This window comes from Buteo buteo, chromosome 21 (assembly GCF_964188355.1).
Source record: "Buteo buteo chromosome 21, bButBut1.hap1.1, whole genome shotgun sequence".
Taxonomy (NCBI): Eukaryota; Metazoa; Chordata; class Aves; order Accipitriformes; family Accipitridae; genus Buteo; species Buteo buteo.
Genome location: NC_134191.1, coordinates 23237482 through 23261510, shown reverse-complemented (window position 1 = coordinate 23261510; position 24029 = coordinate 23237482). Strand labels below are relative to the sequence as shown.

The 24029-nt window shown below is 35.8% G+C and overlaps 1 protein-coding gene across 3 annotated transcripts in view; it reads right to left on the bottom strand.

The window, feature by feature from the left end:
* The window catches only part of SYN2 (synapsin II), a 191677-nt gene that overhangs the window by 99598 nt on the left and 68050 nt on the right, over positions 1-24029 (bottom strand). For all 3 annotated transcript variants that reach the window (XM_075053289.1, XM_075053288.1, XM_075053290.1), the window contains exons 2-4: positions 18162-18219; positions 15649-15740; positions 11556-11712 (exon numbers count right to left, since the gene is read on the bottom strand). In XM_075053289.1, the coding sequence (XP_074909390.1) occupies positions 11556-11712; positions 15649-15740; positions 18162-18219 (307 nt within the window). The remainder of the gene's footprint in view (positions 1-11555; positions 11713-15648; positions 15741-18161; positions 18220-24029) is intronic.

Sequence of the window (24029 nt, the reverse complement as noted above, 5' to 3'; positions counted from 1 at the left end):
TTTTCTTTTTCTTTTGATTTTATTTTTCTTTAAATTACTACTACCTGGGAAGTAACTGTCTTACTCTTCTTATGGTCTTCATAATATTTGCTCTTTGTGGCGATTGGCCTACATATCTTCTATTATTTAATGTTTACTAAAACATTAAATACTTTTCCAGAAGTCTCAGTCCATACACATTTGATTTGCCATTTGATACCTCATACGAGAATCAAGCGGAAAAGACTGCTGACTGTAGCTTACGTACCTCTTTCTGTCAGCAGGAGCTGACAGACAACTTAATGAAACTATTCAAACTTTCAAAGTCAATTCAAAGTTTGACATGGCAACTGAACAATGAACCATCGCCTACAAATCAGTTTGGGCACATCAACGGAATACAGAAAAGATGGGAACTGACAGAAGAACTTGATGTTCCTCCAGTAGTTTTCCATTATTACAATGCAAAGCCAAAGACAACGCAGTTGGACTATGACTGGAAAGATAACTTATACGGACCCTGCATCATAATTCAAGTGGTAGTTTTATAACACAGACGAGTTGTTTCCTAACCCTTTGGCAGCCCAGCCTCACACGAGAACATGGTGATGATCTCTGCCTTGCCAAGCTGAGCTGCAGACCCCCACTGCATTTTTTATTCAAGCCCCGCAGCTTGACCCATCCCTCTGGTGCTAGCAGTATCTCTTCCTTCCACCTTTGACTGCAGCTGATATTTCCTCACCTTCTTTATCTTCAGCACCCTCCTTACCCTCTGGGGTGCTTCTCTGCATGAGGTGGAGTTACTAAGCCTGTGTGGATTGTGCTCACCCTTCTCAGAACCATTTGCGTGTCTCTGCTCCATGTTACCCAGACTTTCCAAAGGCATTTATTTGGCTTCTGCACCTCTCCTGCAGCATGAGTACTGCAGCCTGTATTGTCTCTGAGAGGCACATCTCTCCAATTGCTAATCACTGCTGCAATTAACTGCTGGAATATTTTCACATCTCTCCAATTGCTTCTGATGAGATATACAAACCATTAAGAATTTCTACAGGGTGCAAAAAAACAAGCCTTATATAAAAACCTCATGCCCTTGGAAGAACTGCCCGCAGAGCTCCCACTTACAAATTACCAGAGTGCATCCATGAGAGGAAGAAAAAAAAGTTTCCTACAACAGTTAGAAAAGCAGGATTTAAAATAAAAAAAACTAGAAGAGGATCACAGTCAGAGACATAAAAACATTTCATCTTGGCTTGCAAAGTTGGGTAGCAGGCATCTGGCAATGAGAAACACCTTGGCTAATGAAAGAGGCAGTGACAAAATGTGTAAACAGTGAGGAAAGTGAGATTTAAGGAAGACATGCAGATTAAAATGAAGGAAAAGTAGCCTATGAGCATAAAAGGCAGAGAACAGATCAAGACATTTTTGTTAGAAAAGAATTAGTGAAAATTAGTACCATAAGGCCTAGATCAAGAGGCCTTCTGGAACTTTTTATTTCAGAATGAAAAGTTACAGAGGGAAAAAAGAAGTTTATGGAACTGAGTCATTCAAATAAAAGCCATGAAGACTCCTTCTTGGGTGCACTTGGCAGCAATGAGAATGTGCAGTTTATTCCACTATTATGGGAACATCGAGTTCAGTGTCCTGTTCAAGGAAACATATGTGCACCTGTGTATTTTAATGGGGCTTGGGCATGTGCTTAACCACTTCTCAAAAGGGTTTGGGGCTCACTATAATAAAAAGAGGTTTTATTGTTTTGGGGGCTTTTTTAGAGATACTAAGATCGTGAGACTTTAGAGTTAAAATAGTAAGTTTTTATAAAGATAATTAATTCAATGAAACTTCACAGTAGAGGAAGAAATCTATCTTTTAATGCAAACTGGTTTTGCAGATATAGCCCTCCCATATTCATTGTTAAGCAGTCTTGTAGTTAATGAAATTTTGGGTTGGTGTTCAGATGTGTCTGTATGAAGTTATCTTCAGGAAAAAAGCATTACTTACGTACTTAACCATTGAAGTAAGAAGTAAAGCCCATTTTAAAGCTAAACATATGGTTAAAATAATTTTTTTTTCTTTCTCTTAAATTGTACATAGATGCAATCATTTGCACCTACAACTTTGTTCACAGAATTCAAACTCAGTCAAACTGGGCTTCTTACCTGCATGGACTTTTCTGTCCTGAGGTCCTTCCTCCATTTCAGCAAGATAAGGAAATCTGGAAAACTTTTTCTCAAATTATCCACGAAGCTTGGCGAAGCTCAATGATAGAATGCCATTCCTCAGAGAAGACCAGCCAACACGCTCTCTTTTAAGCCCAGCACAGAAAGTCAGAGGACTTCTCTGAGGTGGCTAGCATCCAAACAGAGCAATACTTCACAGCATTTTAAACTGAGCCATAAACTAAAGAAGATACTTCACAGAACAGGTGTGTTAGTTACTACACCTCATAAAAGAAATGAGTACATTTGGCATCCATTTCAGATGCGAACTGGAGCTAAGAATAGAAGCTAAACATAAAGGAACGACAGCAAGGAAATCAGACGGCAACAGCAGCACTGGTGGGAGTTTTGAAGGTAATGTGGGAGAACAATACTTATGTAGAGGGAGAGAGGGGACAGGCAGGAGTGAGGATTGCGACGGGGGAGCCAGGACAATGGGAGGGATTTTCCTGGATGGGTGACAAATTCCTTTTTCAGGAAGGGGAGTCTAGCTCCCCCTCTGCCCTGATTCTCCTCATCACTAAGTCACCATGGTCATATATAAAAGAAGCAGATATAATCTCTACCTAGATTTTGGCTGGAAAAAATTATCTTCTAAGGTACTTTAATGGGGAATATAACACACAGGTTTCCTTTTTAATTAAATATTAAGATTTGACAAGAAATCAAAGTTAATTTTCATAATCTGGCCTTCAGTTATGGATATTTGCCTTAAGCAGGCACAAGAGAGGGCTTTTCGATTTCAATACTGTAGCAGAAACAGCAGATAATACAAAAGATATGAATGACAGCTTTACAGTCCTGGTTTTCAGATTAATCTTACAGCCTTTATTTAAACATAGTTTCTTTCAGTAGAAGCTAAGAAACGGTTAAAAGTCTGTTTCAATTTTCTGCCACTAGAAGCGTTCAATGAAAGGAAAGTCTGCAATGGATGTCAGGAGTTCCCACTGCTGCTCTTTAGTGTGGAGAAGAACACGGCAAAGTGACAACAACCTACCACAAAATTCAAGAATGCAGTAAAAAAAAAATAAAAAAATTCCGAGTCTACTTTTGCATTCAATTAGCCTCACCACAGTAAATGCTGGTCAAAGCAAAATATAGATATATATGTATATGTAAACACTCAGTTTTTATATAAAGTATTTCATTGTTCAAGCAAAGGTTGGCGAATATAGAGCTGTGAGAATTACTTGCTGTATGGAACAGAAAACAAATCATCATCACGCTGAGGTATATTCATTATTTAAGGGTGTCTGCTTTTTTCAGAGAATTTCAAGTGAGCTTACATATTTTAGGAAAGCAAAATCATTAAGCAAGACTGTAATATTCCATTTTTATTTCAAGAATAGATTGAACTTAAAATAGCTCTATAAAGAGGTGCAAAGAGGAAAACACACTGCTAGGTTTAATGTATTTAGGTTTCTTTGTTATGCATTTAAATGAATAATTTTTTATGAACTTTGCTCCAATTTAATGTTCAAACTTGCTAGTAAATTGCCTTTTGACCAAAAAGCTTAAAATGTTTTCACCTTCCTTCTGACTCAGTTTTGTGAGTTTACTTTCAGCTCTCATACTACAAATCCATCAACATGTTTTGCTTTAACCAGCAGACTGAGCAAAGAGGCCAAAATATTCATTGGCTGACAGAGAATTAAACTGCAGTTTTTTATGCTTAAGAAAGTTCTGCTCGGATCAGTGCTGGAAGAGTATCACACGTGGACAGTTTGTTCTCTGGCTGCCCTATAGATACACAGACCTCTGCCTTCACCACGTTTGTAAATCCAATACCCTTCATATGAATAAAAGCTACAAAACTGGTTTTAGAAAGACCTCTTCCATTCACGTAAATATTTGCAAACAGGCAAATTGAATTTGTTATGGAGATTGCCACACATTATCACATGAAGCTGTTCAAACTTTACCACCCATGCGATTGTGTCCAGTGTCTAAGAAAGCAACTCGGCACTGCTGGAGAAAGGGACAGACAGCACCTGGCTTCCAGTCCTGAAGCGAAAGAAAGGAACTGGTCTTGCTACAGTAGCTTCCGAAAGTGGAAGGGTAAGAAAAGCCCACTGAACAACCTCTTTGGGTGGGCTCTGGCTGCCCAGTGTCCCATCTTCATCTATCAAGTAGAGCAATCTTGCCAGAATGGTTGAAGCAACAAGGAAGTTCAGTGCTGGCTCCAGGTTTCATCTAATGAAATATATAAAACTATAGCCACTGACTAAAATACAGGTCTTAACATTTCTAACATTTGTAATGTTAACAGACATTAAACTTGAATGTCCCTAAACGAGTTCCCTATCTGAGTTGAAGCCAGATTGCAGGTATGCATTCTTTAGCCTTGACCTTCAATGAGATCCCCTCTGGTATACAGAGAAGTGCAATAACCAGGCAAATTCTAGCCCATTGTTCAGCGTTATTGTACAAATCTTATTTTTGGTTAATGACCACAGAATTTTCTTATAGTGCAATAAATATTCAGTAAGAAATTTACAATTTATTTCTCTAGAACAGACATGGAATAGCATTGAAAGGTCTTGTAGATTTACAGTTAATAGGTTTTCAAAAGACTTTTCTTCTTGCATACATTCATTTTATTTGTTACTCATTCTCCAGAAGATACTTTGACACAATATTGAAACTCATCTGGGTGGTTGTGTCTGCCTATTAGCATAGCTTCAATAATTTGTGTCAACAGGAAGCTGGAATGAACAGAGCTCATTTCTTTTATATGTTCCTCCCTGCAGAGTGCCTACAAGTTTCCTGCCTGTGCCCCAATCTGTTGCTTAAGATTATTAAAGTACAGCTTGAAGGGGGAAAAGCACAAGAGTGCAACTTCTAACAGCAACACATGAAGGAGGAGAAAAGCAGGTGAGGGAGGATACTATAATACCATCAGAAAGCAACAAAGGGCAATTAAAACAGCTCTTCCAAAGAAAGCAAGGTAATAATAGAGAAATGAAGTGTTCAATAAGGGTAGAAAGATGAAGACAGATCAGTAGAAAATCATCTGCAAAAGAAATGCAAAGCAAAATACAGCACGTGAAGGCATAGAATTATGTAAGATTGGCAAAAGGAGCAGAAAAGAAAAATGTCAACAAACTTGCAAAAAAGTATTTGGCTGTCCGCTCACAAACTGTAGGAAAAGAGACAAACAAGAACTGTGAGATTTACAATACTACCAAGTGTGACAAAAGGAAAAGCCATAACCAGCCTTCCCTCAGAATGATTGCAGATGCCTTCCCTCAGAGTGATTGCAGATGAGCAAGGAAACAAATTTTGGCATAACAAAGTGTTCTATGGCACTTCTCTCCCATTTAAAACCCTTAATAACAATAAATTCCTACAATGAAGCAGACAAAGTCCCAGTGATCTTTGGAAGATGTTTCAGTACAAGATGGGTTCACATCTGGAGCTCTATGTAAAAAATGCCAAGATCTTTCAGCTGTCTTTAAAAATAATACCTGCGTCTCTTTCTTCTGGGTCTTAATTCCACTCTGCCAGCTTTTGACCAGAAAACAGTTCCCACTTTTTTCCCTTTATTTCCCACATTACTGGACCGATAGAGCAGTTTGTCACTATGCCAACAGAGTTGACTTCACTTGCGGCCAAGCCTGCTCAGCACCCAGCTTTCCCATCCACGCAGTGACAGACGTCTCTTCACAAGCTGCTACAGCTACGCCGTAACTTGACACACTGCGGTGGGCTTTCTACATCCCCTCCCCGATTACATCGAGTCAGTAGTTCAAGCTAAATACAGACTCTTCCACCAGCATGGCAACAGCTAATTAAGGTCACAGTGCTCACAAATGTTTTTTGGAGACCCATTATTACATTGTAGGTTGTGCCATCTCCTTCACCAGAGTAAAAGTGTAATTAAAGTCTCAGTAGATCCTTGAAGCCTTCTATACCAACCACTGTTACGTAGCCTCCCAAGGCACACTAACAGGAGAACAGATTTGCAGCCAGCTACAGATGCTGCTGTTTTCCCTCTGCAGTAAAGAAACCAGAACTGCTATCGTAGAATTGGACTGATTTTATGAGAATTTTCTTTCTCTTCAGTCATATACACTTCGTCTATACAATTGCAGCAATTCTGTAATCTCTACAGTGTTGAAATGCTTATCACTATTGGAACCTAGAAATAGCAATCCAGATACTATAATGCATGTAATTAGTATGTCACAAAGTGTTCTATCTATAGCAGCCATAGAAATTGAACCTTGCAGTCCCTGACAAGTAAGTCAGAGTCTGCAGGTTCCCTGTACTCCAACTAACTCTACCTCACTGCATAATTCCACTTACTCGCAATCTGCTATACACAGTATGAGTGAAGAGCTAATAATCTGTGGTATTCCAAGACTGCACCCCTATCCCCAGTATTTGCAACCGAAGCTAAAATCAAGAGCAGGGTTCCATTGATATAAACACTTAAGCATGCAAATTTCATGTAAATCTTAATAGGAAGTGTGCAAAAGGATACATGTGGGACAGAAGAAATTTTTAAAAAATTCAACCCAATACACTGGAAAAATTAGATTTTTTTTTTTAAAAATATTATTTCCCCAGTCTGAATCATAAGCATGAGATTTTACCTATTTTACCGAGCACCGTCATTATCATCACATTTTCAAGTTACTTCTGGCCTCTGCAATTACTTCACTTACCGACATCATGTACTATCAGAAAGATTACATACAATCTCATAAGCCTCAGTTAAGGAATGTCTCACTTATTTCTTGAATGACATTTTCTAAAGGAAAAGAGAGATAATAAATATCCAGATTGTTACTTTAAATAACATCAAATCATAACTTGGGGTAATTAATTATGCTCTTTTTTCTTTTTACTATTATAGAACTTTCATAAATGCTTTACAACAGGTTCTGCACACCATTAGACATGAGTAAAATTATAAGATGGATCATGAATCCAACAAGGAAAGTATAGATTTTTGCCTCACCTTAACTTTATGTAATTGTAAATTTAACTAGGTAAAATTTTTGTCTCATTTGAATGGGACAAGTCATGCACAAAACTATTACTTCGCAACATGACAATGCAATGAAACATTCCAGCGTAGTAAGAGAGGGCATGAACCTTAAAACAGTTCCTCCACAGCTCTGCATGCACTCAGTAATAAAGAACTTAGTCTTTATTTGTAAAACTTATGCTTTCCCCCTAGGTAAGTAGCTTTCTGACATTCTTACTAGCATTTAAGTGAAATCCATCTCACAAGCCAAGATCATGAATTTTTCATGAGGTAGGTAGTAAGTATTATCACAGAAGTGAAATAACAGGAGCACTGTAATAATCCCAAATCATTAACATATTTCAGTATGCAAACATTTCACCACACACATTCCTTTCAATATTTTCTTTGCCATGGTTGCTAGCATCCCAACCTTTCAAAGGGTTATATGCTTCTTTGAACTTTTGACATGCATTCGAAGGAACTATATATGTCCTGGAAAACACAAGCTTTAAGACTTCTTTTCAGAAATGTTTTTAGTATGTTCCTGGCTATCTTCCCACCACACCCCCATCTTTAAATAATATACCTCAGATCAAATACACATTTGCTGACTGTCTATTGGCAAAGGCATAGAAAACCATGTTTGTCTGCAGACACAGTACAAAAAGAGTTCTGCTGAAAAATTAAGGGCAGGTGCTTCAGTCTCTAATGCAGGGTATCAGTCTGCCCTAAGGGTTGAAGAGAGATGTGCATCTGGAGTTGTATGTTCTTTAAAAAAAAAAAAAAAAAAAAAAAAAAAGGCAAAAACCTAATACTTTGAAGAACAGTAATTTAAAAAACAAAGACCTTTTATGTTGGATTCTACGTCTCACACTTTTACAACTAGTCTAACTTTAGTGACTTCCTCTCCTAGCAATTCTATACTACTGATTTTACACTGATGTAAGTAAGATCAATTGTCCATGACTAATTCAAATTTTTTCATCCCTTAAAGGTCCATTCCATTGGACACCCTATTTCTTTGCCTGCTGTTAGAGAAACTGCAGTTCACTTCTGCCACTCAAGTTTTACCTGCAGAAAAGTCAATCTACTTCTCATGAATTAATAAAGGTTGTTACTTATGGCTTTATCTAGAGTTTTACTTTCTAATTTTTCGTAAGGCTTTTTGAACTTGCAATTTTTATAGAAACAGTTTTCATACAAATATCAGGTCATCCGTGTTAACAAAGGAATTGTCCAGAAAGGCATCCTTTACATGCTATGAAGAAAGGGGGCTAATCGATGGTACCTCGAAGCACATGCTTGCTTACTTGCGCTACTACAAAACTGACGTGGACGCCCATGACTGCCGAATATGCTTTCTGAAATTCTTTCTGACAGTAAGATGTACTTTATGAAAAGATACTTATGTGCATGAAGTGGAACCTACTTTTCTTTTTATATGAATGTTAAGATGACAAATAATATAAAATGTAATCGTAATTAGAGTGTATTCTAGTATTTAAGCCATGATGAAAAAGACAAATTTAAATAAGAAAATGGTCTTAACTGCAAACATACAATTTCAGTTTCACCCAATCATCAAGTCCTGTATATAAGAGATTAGACTGGCAGGTGGTTCAATACTTTTAGTCAGTGCTGTAAATGTTGAGCTGGTTTCTGATCAAGGAACTTGCAGAATAATTCTGCTAGTTTTTTCTAGTTACAGTTTAACTAAGTTTGTATCACTTCAGCTTAAAGATGCGTCATTTTAACAGTGGGGAACACTGCTTGGTTCACTGGCCTAAAGTACATCTAGGAGCACGGCATGGGCATCAATGGGTTTTATGCTTAATGCCAGCATGTAGGAACAGACTGGGCAGCGCACCCCAAGGCATCCAAAACTAGACTACAGTTTGCGGCAGGGATTTCACATAGGCACGGTAGCACGTACAAGTTAGGTGTAATTGAACAAGCTAGAAGATAGTATTAGCAAAACCAACAGTCCCAGATTTCTGTTGCATTATTTGAACATTCATGAAATTGGCTGAATCAAAGCACTGATCGATTTTTACCCTCAGAGTATTTATTCTGGGCATGGGTTGAAACACGTTTGCGTGACTTCCTCCAGTGTTTAGCTTTCCCAAATCTGATGAAGTTTTCATGATGCTCTGGGATGAATGTGGTTGCCTCTACATCTCCCACCACCACAAAGAACAGAAGTCAGGATATTCCAAGTTAAATGCCCAAACAACCCCCTCGTGTTTGTACAGAAACTATTTTTGTGCTCAAATTCAAAGTCCACACCCCTAAGTAGGATCCAGCTAAAGCAGAATTGCCACCGCACGAATGCTGCCTATGCCACCTCACTGTCCATGGACTTGCAGTGCGGGGCATACGCTCAGGCCCTCCTCTATTGTGCACCTTAATTAAAACAACTTCAGGGAACTACAGAAGATAACTAAAACATCAAAGAAGCTAGTTTGAAGCAGGAGACCTGTCTGACAGTAAAATTTTTCTAGAATATTTATTTCTGAGAGGAAATATCTAAGAGATGTGAAATGGACTCTTGCTGAGGCTGTGCAAAATTTGAGTATTTAAAAAAAAAAACGTTTTGGCTGACAGATGCAGAAGTGGCAAGGTAAAAAATCTCAAAGGGAAAAAAAATCATTCTTCTCTATAGTCAAATAACATAAGATGAGGTGAAAAGTATTTTAATTTCATTCTTATCTAGGCTGAGGCAAACTACACAAATTTCAGCCAAAATGAGAATTTTTTGCAAAAAACAAAGATACCGATATGGCAATTCAGAAGACAGGCATTTCATCATGAACTGTTACGTCACATCCTCAAAAAGCTCTACCATAATTCAAGACTATATTTAAATCATTATAACTCTAAATTCAAATAAGACCTTATAAGCATAATACTTTATTATTTGTTTGTGAGCTGTATTGTATGGAACAAAAAAAGATATGCAACACGACTTAATTCTTTTATACACATAACCTTATATTTTGCTTTTGCTAGTCTTCCAGTTGTTACAGTAAATATTCCTACAACTCCCAGTTACTCCCAGTTATTATTTTACGAGTGAAAAATTAGCACAGAAATTTTATGTGCCACAAGACCATTTGTAAGAAATACCTTTATCAGTTTGGTGGAAGAAAAACCACAACTCTAATGCCACCAGAAGAACATTAGAAGGAGGAATTATTAATTTACTTTTTATTGCATCATTATTGCATATAAATACTACTGTTATTGTTTCACCGCCCAGCTTTATTGCATACAATGAATAAAAGCATTAAGAAATGTCACACAGCATAGAAAATGTAATGTATTAAAATAATGGATTCAGCAATGTACAATATGTATTCTGAGAAGTTATAAACGCTCTATCAATTGCTTATTCCCCACTGTAGTTTACTGCAACATAGAAGTGTAATAAAATTAGCTGCAAAAGGTATATGTTAAAATCTGCTGACAACTTTTTGGAGAGATTTTCATAGTAAGTGTGAAAAAATAGACATCTTCAATGCAATAAAAAGTATTACAGTAAAATTTCCTTTGATGTGAAAAATACTGACAACTATTCTTTTCTCACCCAGACATCAGAGAAAAAAATTATGAAGCTTTGGTTATTTATAACAAGTGGTATTCTTCAAAGTTTCATTGGGTTTTGGACTACTGAATATATCTATTATAGGAACAGTGACTGCACCATTCATAATCATCTTTCACAGCACCACATTTTAACTTGTTGCTACTAACGTTTAGTTCTCTATGAACCAAAAAGATCACCAAAAAATGGTGAAAAACTGAACTGGATTCTCCATTAAAACTGGCAATATCAGTGATTCTCCACTGTACCTCATTACTCTAGATGTAACTGAAAAGACTAACTCCTACTCCATATGCACAGGATTATGAAAAGAGTTTTCAAACAAGGAAACTAATAGCTTCAAATTTCCTTGCTAAAGCATAGTCCCAAAAATTTCACAGGCATGAGGGGAACACTGGCTAAAAGTCTGTTTAAATTATGTTCAAAACCACAAGTATGAAAAATATTCTCAGCTTGCTTTTCCCAGACAAATTGTGAATAAACACACTTTCCTCACTTGAGGAAGTATGTTAGCAGTGGACAGGCTTTCCGTTAGTTCCCTCGCTTATTTCATTATTTGTACTACAAATATTTTTCTCTCTCTGTCTCCACGCTGCCTACACTGGCTCTTTGAAAAAATGATTTAAATATCTTAGTTTACTTTTTATTCTTTTCACTATTGCTTCACTGCTCTGCTAAGCAACTTTGCGGTTTGATACTCAATATTCATGAAAGGGAACTAAAGAAGCAAACGAACTGGTTTTGCACCAGAAGAACTTCTTGGTACATCACTTACCACCCACGGTTTGTCACAGAAGTTATAGATCGATTCCAGGGAGTTGACGCTAGGGATGCCTGCGTACTGCATTCCAATGATCAAGTTACGGAAATCTTCATTTTCTGCCATACTGAATGAGTGTTGTCGAACAAGGACAAAATCAGGCCTGAATGACCTAGCAAGAAAAAGACACATTGCTAATAGTCAATGATCAAATTGCTTTTCCTTCAACAGCAAAATCTTAAAAGGGAAAACACCTAGCTGACGGATAAAGAAGTACTAAAAGAACACTCAAACCAAAGGTAAATGCTACAAGACAGAAAGAATTATTATGACTTTATGAAAATCTGTACCGTATCATTTCTTAACTGCTGTTCAGAAAACATCAGCATCCAGTCAGTAATGTGACCCCATTAAGAGAAGAGACAAATTATCAAGGCTTTTCAGCTTGTTTTCCTACTGAAAGACAAACCATATATATAAACTCTGAGTATGTTCTTAGTTTATGTACACCAGTTCCTGAGCAATGACAATCAAAAGCAAAGCAGGCAAATATCTCTGCCAGAAACTTAAGCTTCTTGGGAACAATTTTTTTTTCCACAAATATTGTCAGACTGTTTTAAAGACAGTAAGAGATAAAGCAACCCCATTGGTCGCAAAAGGAATCATACCATAATTGGAGATAATCACAATTCAACTTTTGATCAAGACGCTTGTCAAAATGAATTTCTAAACTTACAGCTGCACTTTTTTTTCCTCTTTCTCTCTTGTGCCTAATCAGGATTTCCCCTGTTGCAACCTCTGTGGCTTCTTATCCTACCACCATACACCTTTGAGACGAGTCTGACACCATCTTCACATTACTGAAACCCTGACACTTAGTTACTGAAGAAGGTTCTGGAAAACAGAAGACATAATGCAACAGGACAGAGCCACCAGTACCAGGTCAATTTGCTCCTAAATTTGACTGTTGAAGATTCTCTTCTGTATTCAAATTTTATAGGTGGAAAAAACCACTGACTAGCGTGAATCTATCAACCTCCTCAAAGAGGCATAACTGCAGGGTAAATTAAATTAGTGTAGTAAATTAGTGTAATTATTTACATGCCTTGAATAAATATAAGCTGTATACTGGAGTGAAAAATGTCAAAGATTACAAAATGATTCAGAAATCTCACTCCAGTAAAACAAAGTAAAAACAAAACAATTAAAATTCATGTCAAAATTGCTTTGCAGTTTTAAGATTCCAACCTGAATGCAGTAGTCAAAGTATATTAGCTGGATTCTTAAGCTGGCTTTCAAATGTAACGCATGATTTGGCAAAAGCAACATTATAAAGATTTGCTGTCAAGAGTCATTAAAATGGCACTGCAGACCAGTGATCAAAACTTGTAAAGAAATTCTTGGCTTTAAACAAGTTTCCAAAAAAAAAATATTTGTAGCATAGTTCTGAGAATTTGTGATCTAGGTTTCATGGTGGTGTGCCAAGTGTTTGAAACAAGGAAATTCAATTTACTAGCATGGCATGAGTGTAATACTTAGAGGACTAATGATGCCTTAATCAAAATTGCAGACCACTCAGTGAAAGAAAGAGACCCTCTCTATCATTTAAACATGCTATGCTCTACCATTTAAAATAGTGCTAAGGGGATTATACACCATCTCAAAGACAGCACTGTGTTTTTAATTAAAAGTAAAGAATAGAAAGTGTCCTTTAAAACACTGATTTAATGAAACAACTGGGGAACAGGGAGAATGTATTTAATCATAAATTTTGCTTTGCAAAAACTCCTCAAAGGGACATTTACATAATTGTTCCAGTTCTGTAATTACCGCTGGACAGAATGATTGTGTATACAAAAGCAGGTCATGAGAAAAAATTTAATCTTGGCTCAAGCATTTGTAAGATCCAAAATCTCAGCATTATGTAACATGAGATATCATTTTTCATGGTTTGATTTTCATTCACAAAAATGGAACAAGCAGGTGCCTGTTACACAGTTTTTTCCTCCCAAACTAAGGCAGCAAAATGTTGTCATTGAAATTTGTATGATTTTACTAACTAATATTTTGCTCACAAATCTATGATACAAGGTCACTTTGGACCTCACATTAATAACACATAAGACTTCTCATCTCAGTATTCAGGTGTTTATGCCTTTTTAGTAACATGCTTATAGTCCATATTCAATATGAACTTTGATACTACTGGGACCAGCAGTTTCTCCCATCTCTCTTGATAGTTGAGACAGACAGAAACAAAGGAATATGCCACACGTCCTATTGTCTGACCCATATTTAATGTTGGATTTCAAATGAAGTTTCTTATCAGTTGAACCTGTAAAATAATATCCATCAGTATCTCTGCATTCCTTAGTGACACAAGAAGCATATTCCAAGCTTCAGGCAATAAACTTCACAAACCGACTAGGCTTAAAGCAACATAAAGACTAGGACTTCTGTGAAGATACAGAACATCTATAGGAAATGCTTTAGTTTTTCAAAAATATTCTGTATCTCCAGAGAAGTTATCACAGAAACAGAGAACTGCTCTCCCATCATGCCTGCATATGCTTCTCACACCAGAAAGCATGCACACATATGCAGATATCTCACACAGATTTGAGTGAAATTTATCAACTTTAGGTAGTTCTATTTGGTTAAATAAATTACCCATAAAACTCATAATTTTATAAAATCCTTTGTCATCTCATTATCAGAGTTATCGGATGACACAACAAGATTTCTCTGTTTCTTAACATAAGCAGCAGTTTTACCAAGTTTTCTCATAAACTGCAAATATCCATCTTTGTAGATGCTGTTTTCTGGAGGTTCCCAACTCACATTAAGTATTGACATGTTTTGATGCTAACTTGGCCTCAATATTTTTGGTCTGTTTGGAAAACTCTCTACAGAAAAGCCACTAAGGAGCAGTGATCAAGATTTTCTGGCTCCAAACCTTCTATCCTTAGGGGAAAAAAAACCCCACAACAACAACAAAAAAACCCAACTAAAAAAAATCAAATCTCTTACTCCTCTAAGGAAATAATCTTGTGAATTTGGCATAAGTGGTTGTTGTATTAAGCTGCAGTATTTTTAGAACACACAAGAGATTAAACAGTTGTGAGTTTTAAAGCATAAAGTAAACATATTTTCAACATTTTTTTTCCTGATTTTCTTTACATGAATGAGTAGAAATTTTCAAATCTTTTATTTGGACAGATGTTGTGCAAAAACACAAAGATACAAGACATGCTGTATGCTGTCCAGCTTCCTGAACTCTTACTCTTGCCTAAAGACAAACATAAGCAGTACATTACCAGGTCACTGTGAGTGGCTTGATGTACCTTTCTGAATGCAATTGTCCAGCCAAACAACTGCTACACTTAACTCACACTTAACTGCACTAGTCAAAATAGGAGTAATTCTCACAAATTACATAAAATATAGGACTGCCTGAAATAATTTTTCTAATACTCACTTCAGCTTTTACTTTGCCCAGACTTACCCCTGTTTTCTTCCCTTACATTTAGAAGGCTGTTGACGTCCTCATTGAAATAAATGGTAAAATTACTCTCCCTTCAGTTGGAATAATCCTTTTTGGACAAAACAGCCTATTGGGAAATCTCAGGCTTTTAAACTGAAATCTTTCAAACAGACAGTGATATTCCAGTAACTATACTGAGAGAAGTGCTATGACTTGGCCTGTTGCAGCAGAAAATATTCAACATTGGAAATAAACACTGCTCCTCTGGAAAAGTCTGGCATGCACAAAATCACCAAGACTGTCTTTATTTTTGAGGCAAAGACAAGACCTAAATCAATAACCCTAACTCACTATCATATATTCTTTATACAAGACTTCATTCCCATCTTAATAAAATCCATCTTTCACGTGATCAAAATGTTGAGAGATTTCCTTCCTGTCACAAACAGGACTTACTGCACTGATCAGATACTTTATTTCCTGCTTTTCATGCCAATGACCGAGGTGCGCTGCATCAGTCAAAATCCCTATCACACATATACCAAAAAATCATTCAGTACTTTCTACATGCATACATTATGCCATTTATCGCTTTTTGCTGTTATTCTATTTAGTTTTTCTTACCTGACAACTTTAGTGCCATTTCGAAATACTTGGATATCTACTGCATAATTGCCATCAGCATGGGCTATCAAGTTGATTTCTGAAAATTCTGCCTATGAAAAGAAGACTCACATTAGTCAGTCCGGTTTATTTTACCTTTATTTACCTAAATCCCTTCTTTTAAGTTTTAGTATCCAAACTGCTGACAATATACATTTGGAATATAATAAGCACTAAAAGGATATTAATCCAATAGTATTTGCCATGTATGACACATCAAATTTGAATAAATTCTAATACCAAGAAAGCAAAAAGTAAAAAACTTCATGAAAAAGGACTGGGGGGGCAAGTAGGAAGTGTATTTCCTCATTCATGTCTGCACAGAAGTATAGAGATTAAATTTTTGCTTTGTATGGTGCTACCACAGAGATTAATACAGACTCAACAAAAATTACGTGAGGTTTTGAAGAAAACAGTATAAAAGTAATGTTAAAATAACTATGATAAATTATTTTCTTATAGCATTTAGTGTCTCTTCATATACTTTACTCCTTTCTATTTCTTTTATGTGCATTTAATCTTCTTTTTAAAAGATCTGCTGCTAATAAACAATTGACTGGCAAAATTCACAAATAAAGACCTTTTTCAAAGTATCTTCTCACACTGGAAATGTGGAATTTAAAAGGAATCACTTCCATACTCTGAATCTACAGTTATTTGAAAGGAAAGGACAGGATGTTTTTCATTTATCCACAGTCTTTCATCAGCTTAGACTCTCAAGGCACTTTACAATAACATTACACAGCAGAATAATTGAAATGCAGCCAGCTGTCTTCTAGTGGATAAATAAAAGCGTCTTTGCTATCCCGGACACTAATACAGAATAGAGAGTGTCAGAATTCTCATTAGTCTCCTCTTGAAAAATGGTATCACTGAAAGTCTTCCTAAGAAAAATCTGTGTAAGGCTTTCAGAATTTAGTGTTCAGTTAAGGCAAGTGTTGACTACTGTAACCACCGTTCCAACTCAATAGCTTAAGTATGTGCTTGATTTCAAGCATGGAGGTCTCTTCACTAAATCCCATACGTTTATATACTTTCTTGGATCAGTGTTACAATGTTCTAAACACAAGGGGCAGTTTTAAGATTATTGTAAAAACAGTGCAGATGGTGAGAGATTGAAATATTTGTATAAGTGCTGACAATGTTAAAGAATCATTTAAAATCTATTTAATCTGGGACTGACAACTGATCTCTCCAATTAATAAATCATATTAAACAATTACAGGGATTCACAATATAGATTTTGTAGTTTAAAAGCTTAGTACATGGCAGAAAACATTGTATGTGGTAGATAGGTTGCTCTAAGTAGTATAAAAATAAAACAATGCTCTCTGTTATTAGCAAAAGAACACTAAAGTAGTTGTTAATAAACCTGTATACAATTGTCACAGTGTTGACGTGTTACTAAGTGATGAGTAGGGTTCAGAAACTTCCAGTCTCTTACTGATTAAAGGTGGTTCTGGTCCTACAAGAGACCACAGGAAAGAAATTGTAGGCTTACACCGAGCTTCTGTTAATATTAAAGAGACAGTGTGAGTGATGTCAGCTCCATGGTCAGATCTAGGTGTGAATGGTATTTTGGGACCAAATAGCTTGTGTTCTTTTTCCCGCTTCTCCCTCAATACTCTTGAAGATCCCTGGCAAAGCTTTCCATGTTTCCAAGCCAAGAACATCAGCAGATATCCAGTGGTGTGAAGAATGGAGCAAAGCTAGATGTTGTACTATTACAGTGAATTTAATTAAGTTGAATCCACACAGCTAGCAGTAATTTTCCCTTACTCTTTGAAATTCCAATGACAAAACAATTCGGTTTAACTACTGAAGCTTCTTACCGTAGCATCTCTTCATAGAATTCAAGATTGAAAAGCAGTGAAAAGAATTATTTACTTCCCTAATTTTGGATATCTAGCTCAAATAAAATAGCCGCGATTCCAATGCACCCTGAATTATATCTCCATATTTATTCAGTGCTTTCTTTAAAACCCCCACATGCTAGCTAGCACTGCAACCTGAGTGTATGTATATTCTTAAGTGAAGAAATTAGTGATACAGAAATGCAACATGTAATTCATGAAGTGTCTGGGAAATTCAGTCTCTAAGCAACAACGTTTGAATACGACATGTTTTTAATGTTGTGCAAATTATAGTCAGAATCCTCTAAAAAGAGCCACATTAGAATGAAACATAACTAAATCATTGAGGGTTCTATTTGTAAGGGTTTTTTGAAGTACAAAGGACTATGTATCTATCTATACATACATGCATACAGAATCATTTAGGTTGGAAAAGACCCTTAAGGTCATTGAGTCCAACCATTAACATAACACTACCACATGCACTGCTAAACCATGTGCCCTAAGCACCACATCTACACATCTTTTAAATGCCTTCAGGGAGGTACGTATTTATATATATATGTATTTGTATAAATACACAAATATAAAAATAACATTCAGATTAAGTAATTCAGTTACCTGTTCAACCTTTATGTCATATTCTCCATGGACCTTTTTTCCACGAAAAGCCTTGGCCCTGCAGGAAAAAAGGGAGAGAGAGAATCAAGGATATATGTATCTGTAATCAGTAGCTACATAAAAGCTTCCTGTATGGCCTTCAGTGTCTTGAAAATACACAATATACTAATTGAATCTACCTACTACACATACACAATTCTCTTTCCTTTGACATCCTTGTATTCTTAACATCCCATCATGCAGTATTTTCTGATAAAAAGCATACATAATGTGATTTTCAACATTAAAGTGTATACTAAAGTATACTGAAATACATATTTCACAATTAGATATTAATATAAAATGAGTACCACTAAAATGATGCAATCCTGCTCTCATTAAAGTCAACAATGCCAGTGGAAATTCATTTCAATGTGAACAACATCCTAACAACCACTCATGTTAATTTTTATCCACTTAGTTTACTTAGAAAAACTGGTTTATTGGAACACTATGCTTAGAAACTTTATATTGTTTTTAAAGAAAGTATCAGAGGTACTGGAGACTGTTGTCACCAAATTTGCAAGTGCCCGATTTACTAATCAGTTTTGCTTTTTCTAGACTATAACTTGAAACAATGTCATTAATCTGAAGAAGAGTTTATGACTACTTATTATACACCAGGATTGCTGTGATAAAACAGAACTGAATTCAACGATCCAGTCTCCCAGGCCTAACAAGTAGACATTTTTTCTAGGAGTCTATCAGTTGTATGCCTATGGCAGCATGTATCTGCTTTGGAGTAAATGGGAATTTAAAAAAAAATAAAATCTCCTAGTAAAAGGGAATTACTCTAATACTCTGAAGCTGAAAAAGGGATATGATATTGGTCTTTGCACCTCCTTTGCTCAAGACAAAGCTTAGAGCACCTTTCCCACTTCTGTTATATGCAAGCAAAAATCTGTTGCACAATCGAAAAAGAGAACACCAGAGACAATCTTCTCAAGTGTTAAAAGAAACCAAACAAAAACTTTGTCCATTTTCAGCACCTGACAAAATGCTATTATATTAAGCTAAATCTACCTCATCAGTGAAAGTAATGTATATACTACATATTAAAACAATTAATTATTGCTTTTGGAAAATCCTTTTCCCAGTGAGGTCCAGAAGAGTTTCACCATTAGTTTCAGTAGTGGAGGAACCAAACTTCATAATAATCAATTGAAAACACTGCCTTAAGCTACATATTTCTTTAGGATATCCTAGGTATTATGGATAACGGATGGTAGCAAGCAAAGAAAGTGTTTATACTGAAATGGTATACTAAAATATTGCCCAACAATTAATTCTGTACAAATACACAACTGGTAAGAAGGCAATAATGAAGACAGCATTTGCATTACTGATTTCTACTGTTTACTTCTAATAAATACGTACGAAATACGACATTTGAAATCTATTATTTTATTACAGGAGATGCATATTCAGGATAATGTTATCAAATATTTTTGTCAATAACAAAAGTAGAAGTTAAATATACTGTATCACAAGTCTAACAAAGAAACACTATTAATCACTTATTTTTCTTTCCAAATTTGTTCTGAAATTCCACGTGAATATGAAAACTTTGAAGATGTCTGAACACACAGATTAAGTTTTATAATGCTGTTTATGTTGAAGCATCAGCTGGACCATGTTAATCTAATAGCTGCAGGAAAACCAAGGACATCTGTATTACCCTGGGAGAAGTTCACAAAAGCCAGACCAGAGAGGAAGGTCTCATGTTCAAAGATAACACCACATCTTCCTCAGGAGAAAAGCAAGCAATTTGTAACAACAGACAGCTTAAATGTCTCTTTGAAAAACTAAGATTTACCACTTTGAAAAATATTTAAAACTCCAATTCTGATCCCTATGAATTTAACAGTAATGTTATTGTTGAATTTTAGTGGGAACAGGATGAGCCCCCAGATTTTATTTCTGATGCAGCAACAGGTGATGTAAATGCATTATTGGACATCACATAACACAAATGTAATTTAAATAGAATTATGTTGGCTACACAACACAATAAATGTTATATAGTAAAGCTGCCTCTTGAACACTGAAAAATAAGCTTAGAGTAATAGCTTCTTCAAAGCTGAATGGTAACTTGAACATATATAGAGATTAAACCTCCCACAATGCTTACCCTAACAAATATCAGCAACTGATTACATCTTTATCTTTATGAGAGGAAATGGAACCAGGAAACCACAAAGACCAAAACAAAGGTTTTTCAATTCTTTAGTGCTAAGTCTATTGCACATATTGGAATGTACTCAAAATGTTAGTTAATGTGAGATGCTATTCCTTTAAATTCAGTCTGTCTCCTTAAACATCAATTAGATGAGGCAACCTCTAAACAACTGAACCTGGCATGATTCACATTTCAACAAATGACTTCAGCTTTGAAAATAAACAGTAATAGTAAGTACTAAAGTGAAGCAATCTGAGGCTTGAAAACAAATGCGAATTTAGAGAGACTTAATTTCAAAGTAGCTTTAACCAACAACTTTTATAAAAATGTGTCATTTTCAATAATATTCTCCAAATATCGAGCCACAAACTGCAAGAATTTATCTTGATATCTCTAAGAAATAACTTGCAACAAAAAGTCATGACTCGGTCATTTCAGAACAAACTCTAAGAAATTCTTAGCATGAGTTTGCTGTGAAATAGAACCTAGTTTTCATGTTATTTACTGTACTTAGAAAATACAGTCACGCCCTGCTTGAATTATTTCCTATTTGCAATATGAGAAATGTGCAATCCTATCATAAAGACATTCATTACGTGCCTAAATTAGTTTGTTGGTTTTTTTTACTGAGGGGAGATGGAGAACAAAATTCTTTGGTGTTATTGATTTACAGAATTCCACTGAATTGTAGTTTGAAATTCCTGTTACACCTTATTACTCTCAGTACTGAGCATGGAATACCTGTATATTAACTCTCGGAGCACCTCTGTAGAAAGGAAGTAATGCTTTCAAGGACAGGGTCTCTAGGCAAGGCATTTGAGAAAAGTGTGAGGTTAGCTGTCAGCATGAGTAAAGTTAACAAAACCAATATGCCCCAATTCAAGTAACATTTGGCTGCCCACTGCTGATGATTTCTTGCATTGTATGTAGGGAAGAGAAGAAAGCAAGCAGTACCATTTTCATCTGAAACTCACTGTGTAAACAGTTGCTTTCCAAAGCCTAAATGTAGACAAAATGGACAGCTACTAATATGAATGTCACCTATTGGAGTTACTAGCGTGACCTCTTATAGTCAGAATCTTATCAAAATATGTGAAATATCTATGCATTTTTTGCTTCGCAATTCATTTTCTGGATAAAAACCTTGCACATTTAAAATTAAACAACTATAGATACACAGTTGCCATAGATGCAGCCTAATATAAACTCATGCTACTTACAGAACTTTGGCAAGGACAATGAATGAAGTAGTAATCACTAAGAAGGTTTCAAATATGTAAAAAAGACCTGCAATATTTCCATCTTAAACTACATAGCATCTACACACATTTCCACAGTATCTTACTATGCCATGAAACTGATGTGGTTTCATTGTGGTTTCATTTCATATAAATGAACAAAGTATTAAAACTGGTGCTACTTTTGATTGGCAGCAAGATGAACAGGAAAATCATTTGCTAACATACAACAAGTTTACACTACTTCAATTTGCATTCTTTAACACTGCGATGATGAGCTTATCAGCAACAGTCTTTATTAAAGTCAAAAGCACGCATCCAGCAAACATGTGGGGTCCAGTCCTGCAAACCACTGCTCATGTGTGTAAGTCTATTTTCACAGCCCTGCATAGCCTTGAACACTGCAATTTGCACCGGTCAATTGAATGCAGCACTTGTAGTCCGATTTCTCTACGAATAACATGAAGTGCACAGGATTCAGTTCCATTTGAACACTGATTTCTGGGCATATCTGTACAGTGAACTGCGAACTAATTACTGATCCTATCAATAAGAAGATTGTATGCTCAAAAATAATTATAGTTCCAGTTTACTACAACAGGGCAAAAGTTTGTTCATCGTTTAGATCAGTAGCACCCTCTAGAGTACACGAACCGCTGACTGTCAACGTTTATAAACAGCTAGCATAATTCACTTCAAGAAAGGTAATGTACATATATATACACACACACACATAGTAGTCTCAAATAACCGGTTCACTGGAATTGCCATATGCATGTAAATATTTTGGCATACTACTGACACAGAACCAGCCAGACTTCCACGAACTTAAAGTCTGGTATGCTAGCCTCAGTGACAGAATAGAAAATGAAAAGAAATGAAAAGAGAACGCTAACCCAGTCTTCAAGTTCAAATCTGGTTAGAAATAACCAATTACTTAAAAAAAAAAAAAAGTAGATTTAGTCTCCGAGTTTTTGTACCAGAAAAACTATGGTTTGCATGCACTGCTCTAATTACATGTTGAATCAGGAATAGTCAATCTACCTCCAGCAGTCAGTATTTTCTATTAATTTAATGGAAATACGACTGTGTCTAAGATGTCATCAGTATCCCATTTGCACTGCTAGGTGATCCAGTAACAGAGTGCTAAAAGATATGGAACACTAGCATAATACATTTGGTAACTTTGTCAACTGTCCCATGAAAAAGCATTGAACATTCTAATGAAATTGTATGTATTAAGAATTAACATTTCAGAGATATAATCTAGACACATTTTAAGTACATGGTTTTTCAGAAAGCAGTTTTGTAAATATATTTGTTTTCAATATGAAATCAAAAGAATCTGCCAAAGAAATAATGGCTTAAAATCATGATCATGTACGTATCATGAAGCTGCCCTTTAAAGGTGTAAGATTATTACTTCTTCAGATGCTGAGGACTGTTATACAGAGTTTTGTAAATATATGAAAACCATAAGAAACTGTTATCGAAAGTAAGCATATGATAAGATTTACACAGTATTTGCATTTTATGTGACCTAATACATGACCTAATGAAACCAGTGGAAATATATCAACATCAACAGGCTCTGCAACTGTCTGATAGTATCAACATTTGCTATACTGACTTCCAACCAATCAGCCTAGCTAATAAAAAGCATCATTTCGAACTGCTACAGTGATGCTATTGTGAGTAAATAGAAGTTATTAAGAATACTGTAAACACAGTTTTACAGACTTTCTTTTATTCACTTGTTCCACGTTTCTGCAATAAGAGACTGATAAGAGACTCGTTATAAAAAAAGTAAAATATCCTATTTAAAACCTGACTCAAAGACCTTGATACTCTTAAAAGTGTTACTCAGATTCTGCAAAGACCTCTTTGGATTTAAAACATGTTCTTTTTTTACTTCTGCACTGTGAAGTTACAGTGTCGGCACTTTACACAACCAGTATTTCACTCTTACACGAAACAGTTATGTTTTCTCAAGCTATTACTTCATACAGAAATTGTCTTCAAAGAAGCAGACTATCACCACAAAATATGTGATAGAACCTATCAAACACATGACACTTAGTTTTAGTAGCTCTCCCTGCTGAGTTGGATTTCATTAGATTAATGATAATCTCCATCACCAGGAGCCTGTGAAATAGAACAGCAGCACATTTTACTGGCTCTGAAATAGCACAGCTTACATTAACAGGTTCCATAGCTGACACTTCTATCAGGCCAGTTAAGTTTTGCTGTTAATCACTCAGTCTGATGAAATGTCATATTCAACGGAAGCACTGTAATGGCAAGGACGCATGGATTGCTCTTTCCAGTTATTCACTGTGTGATCTGACAATTCACAGAAACCCTAACTGAAACTTGATTAACTTCATAAAAGCATTTTTTTCCCAGTATGAC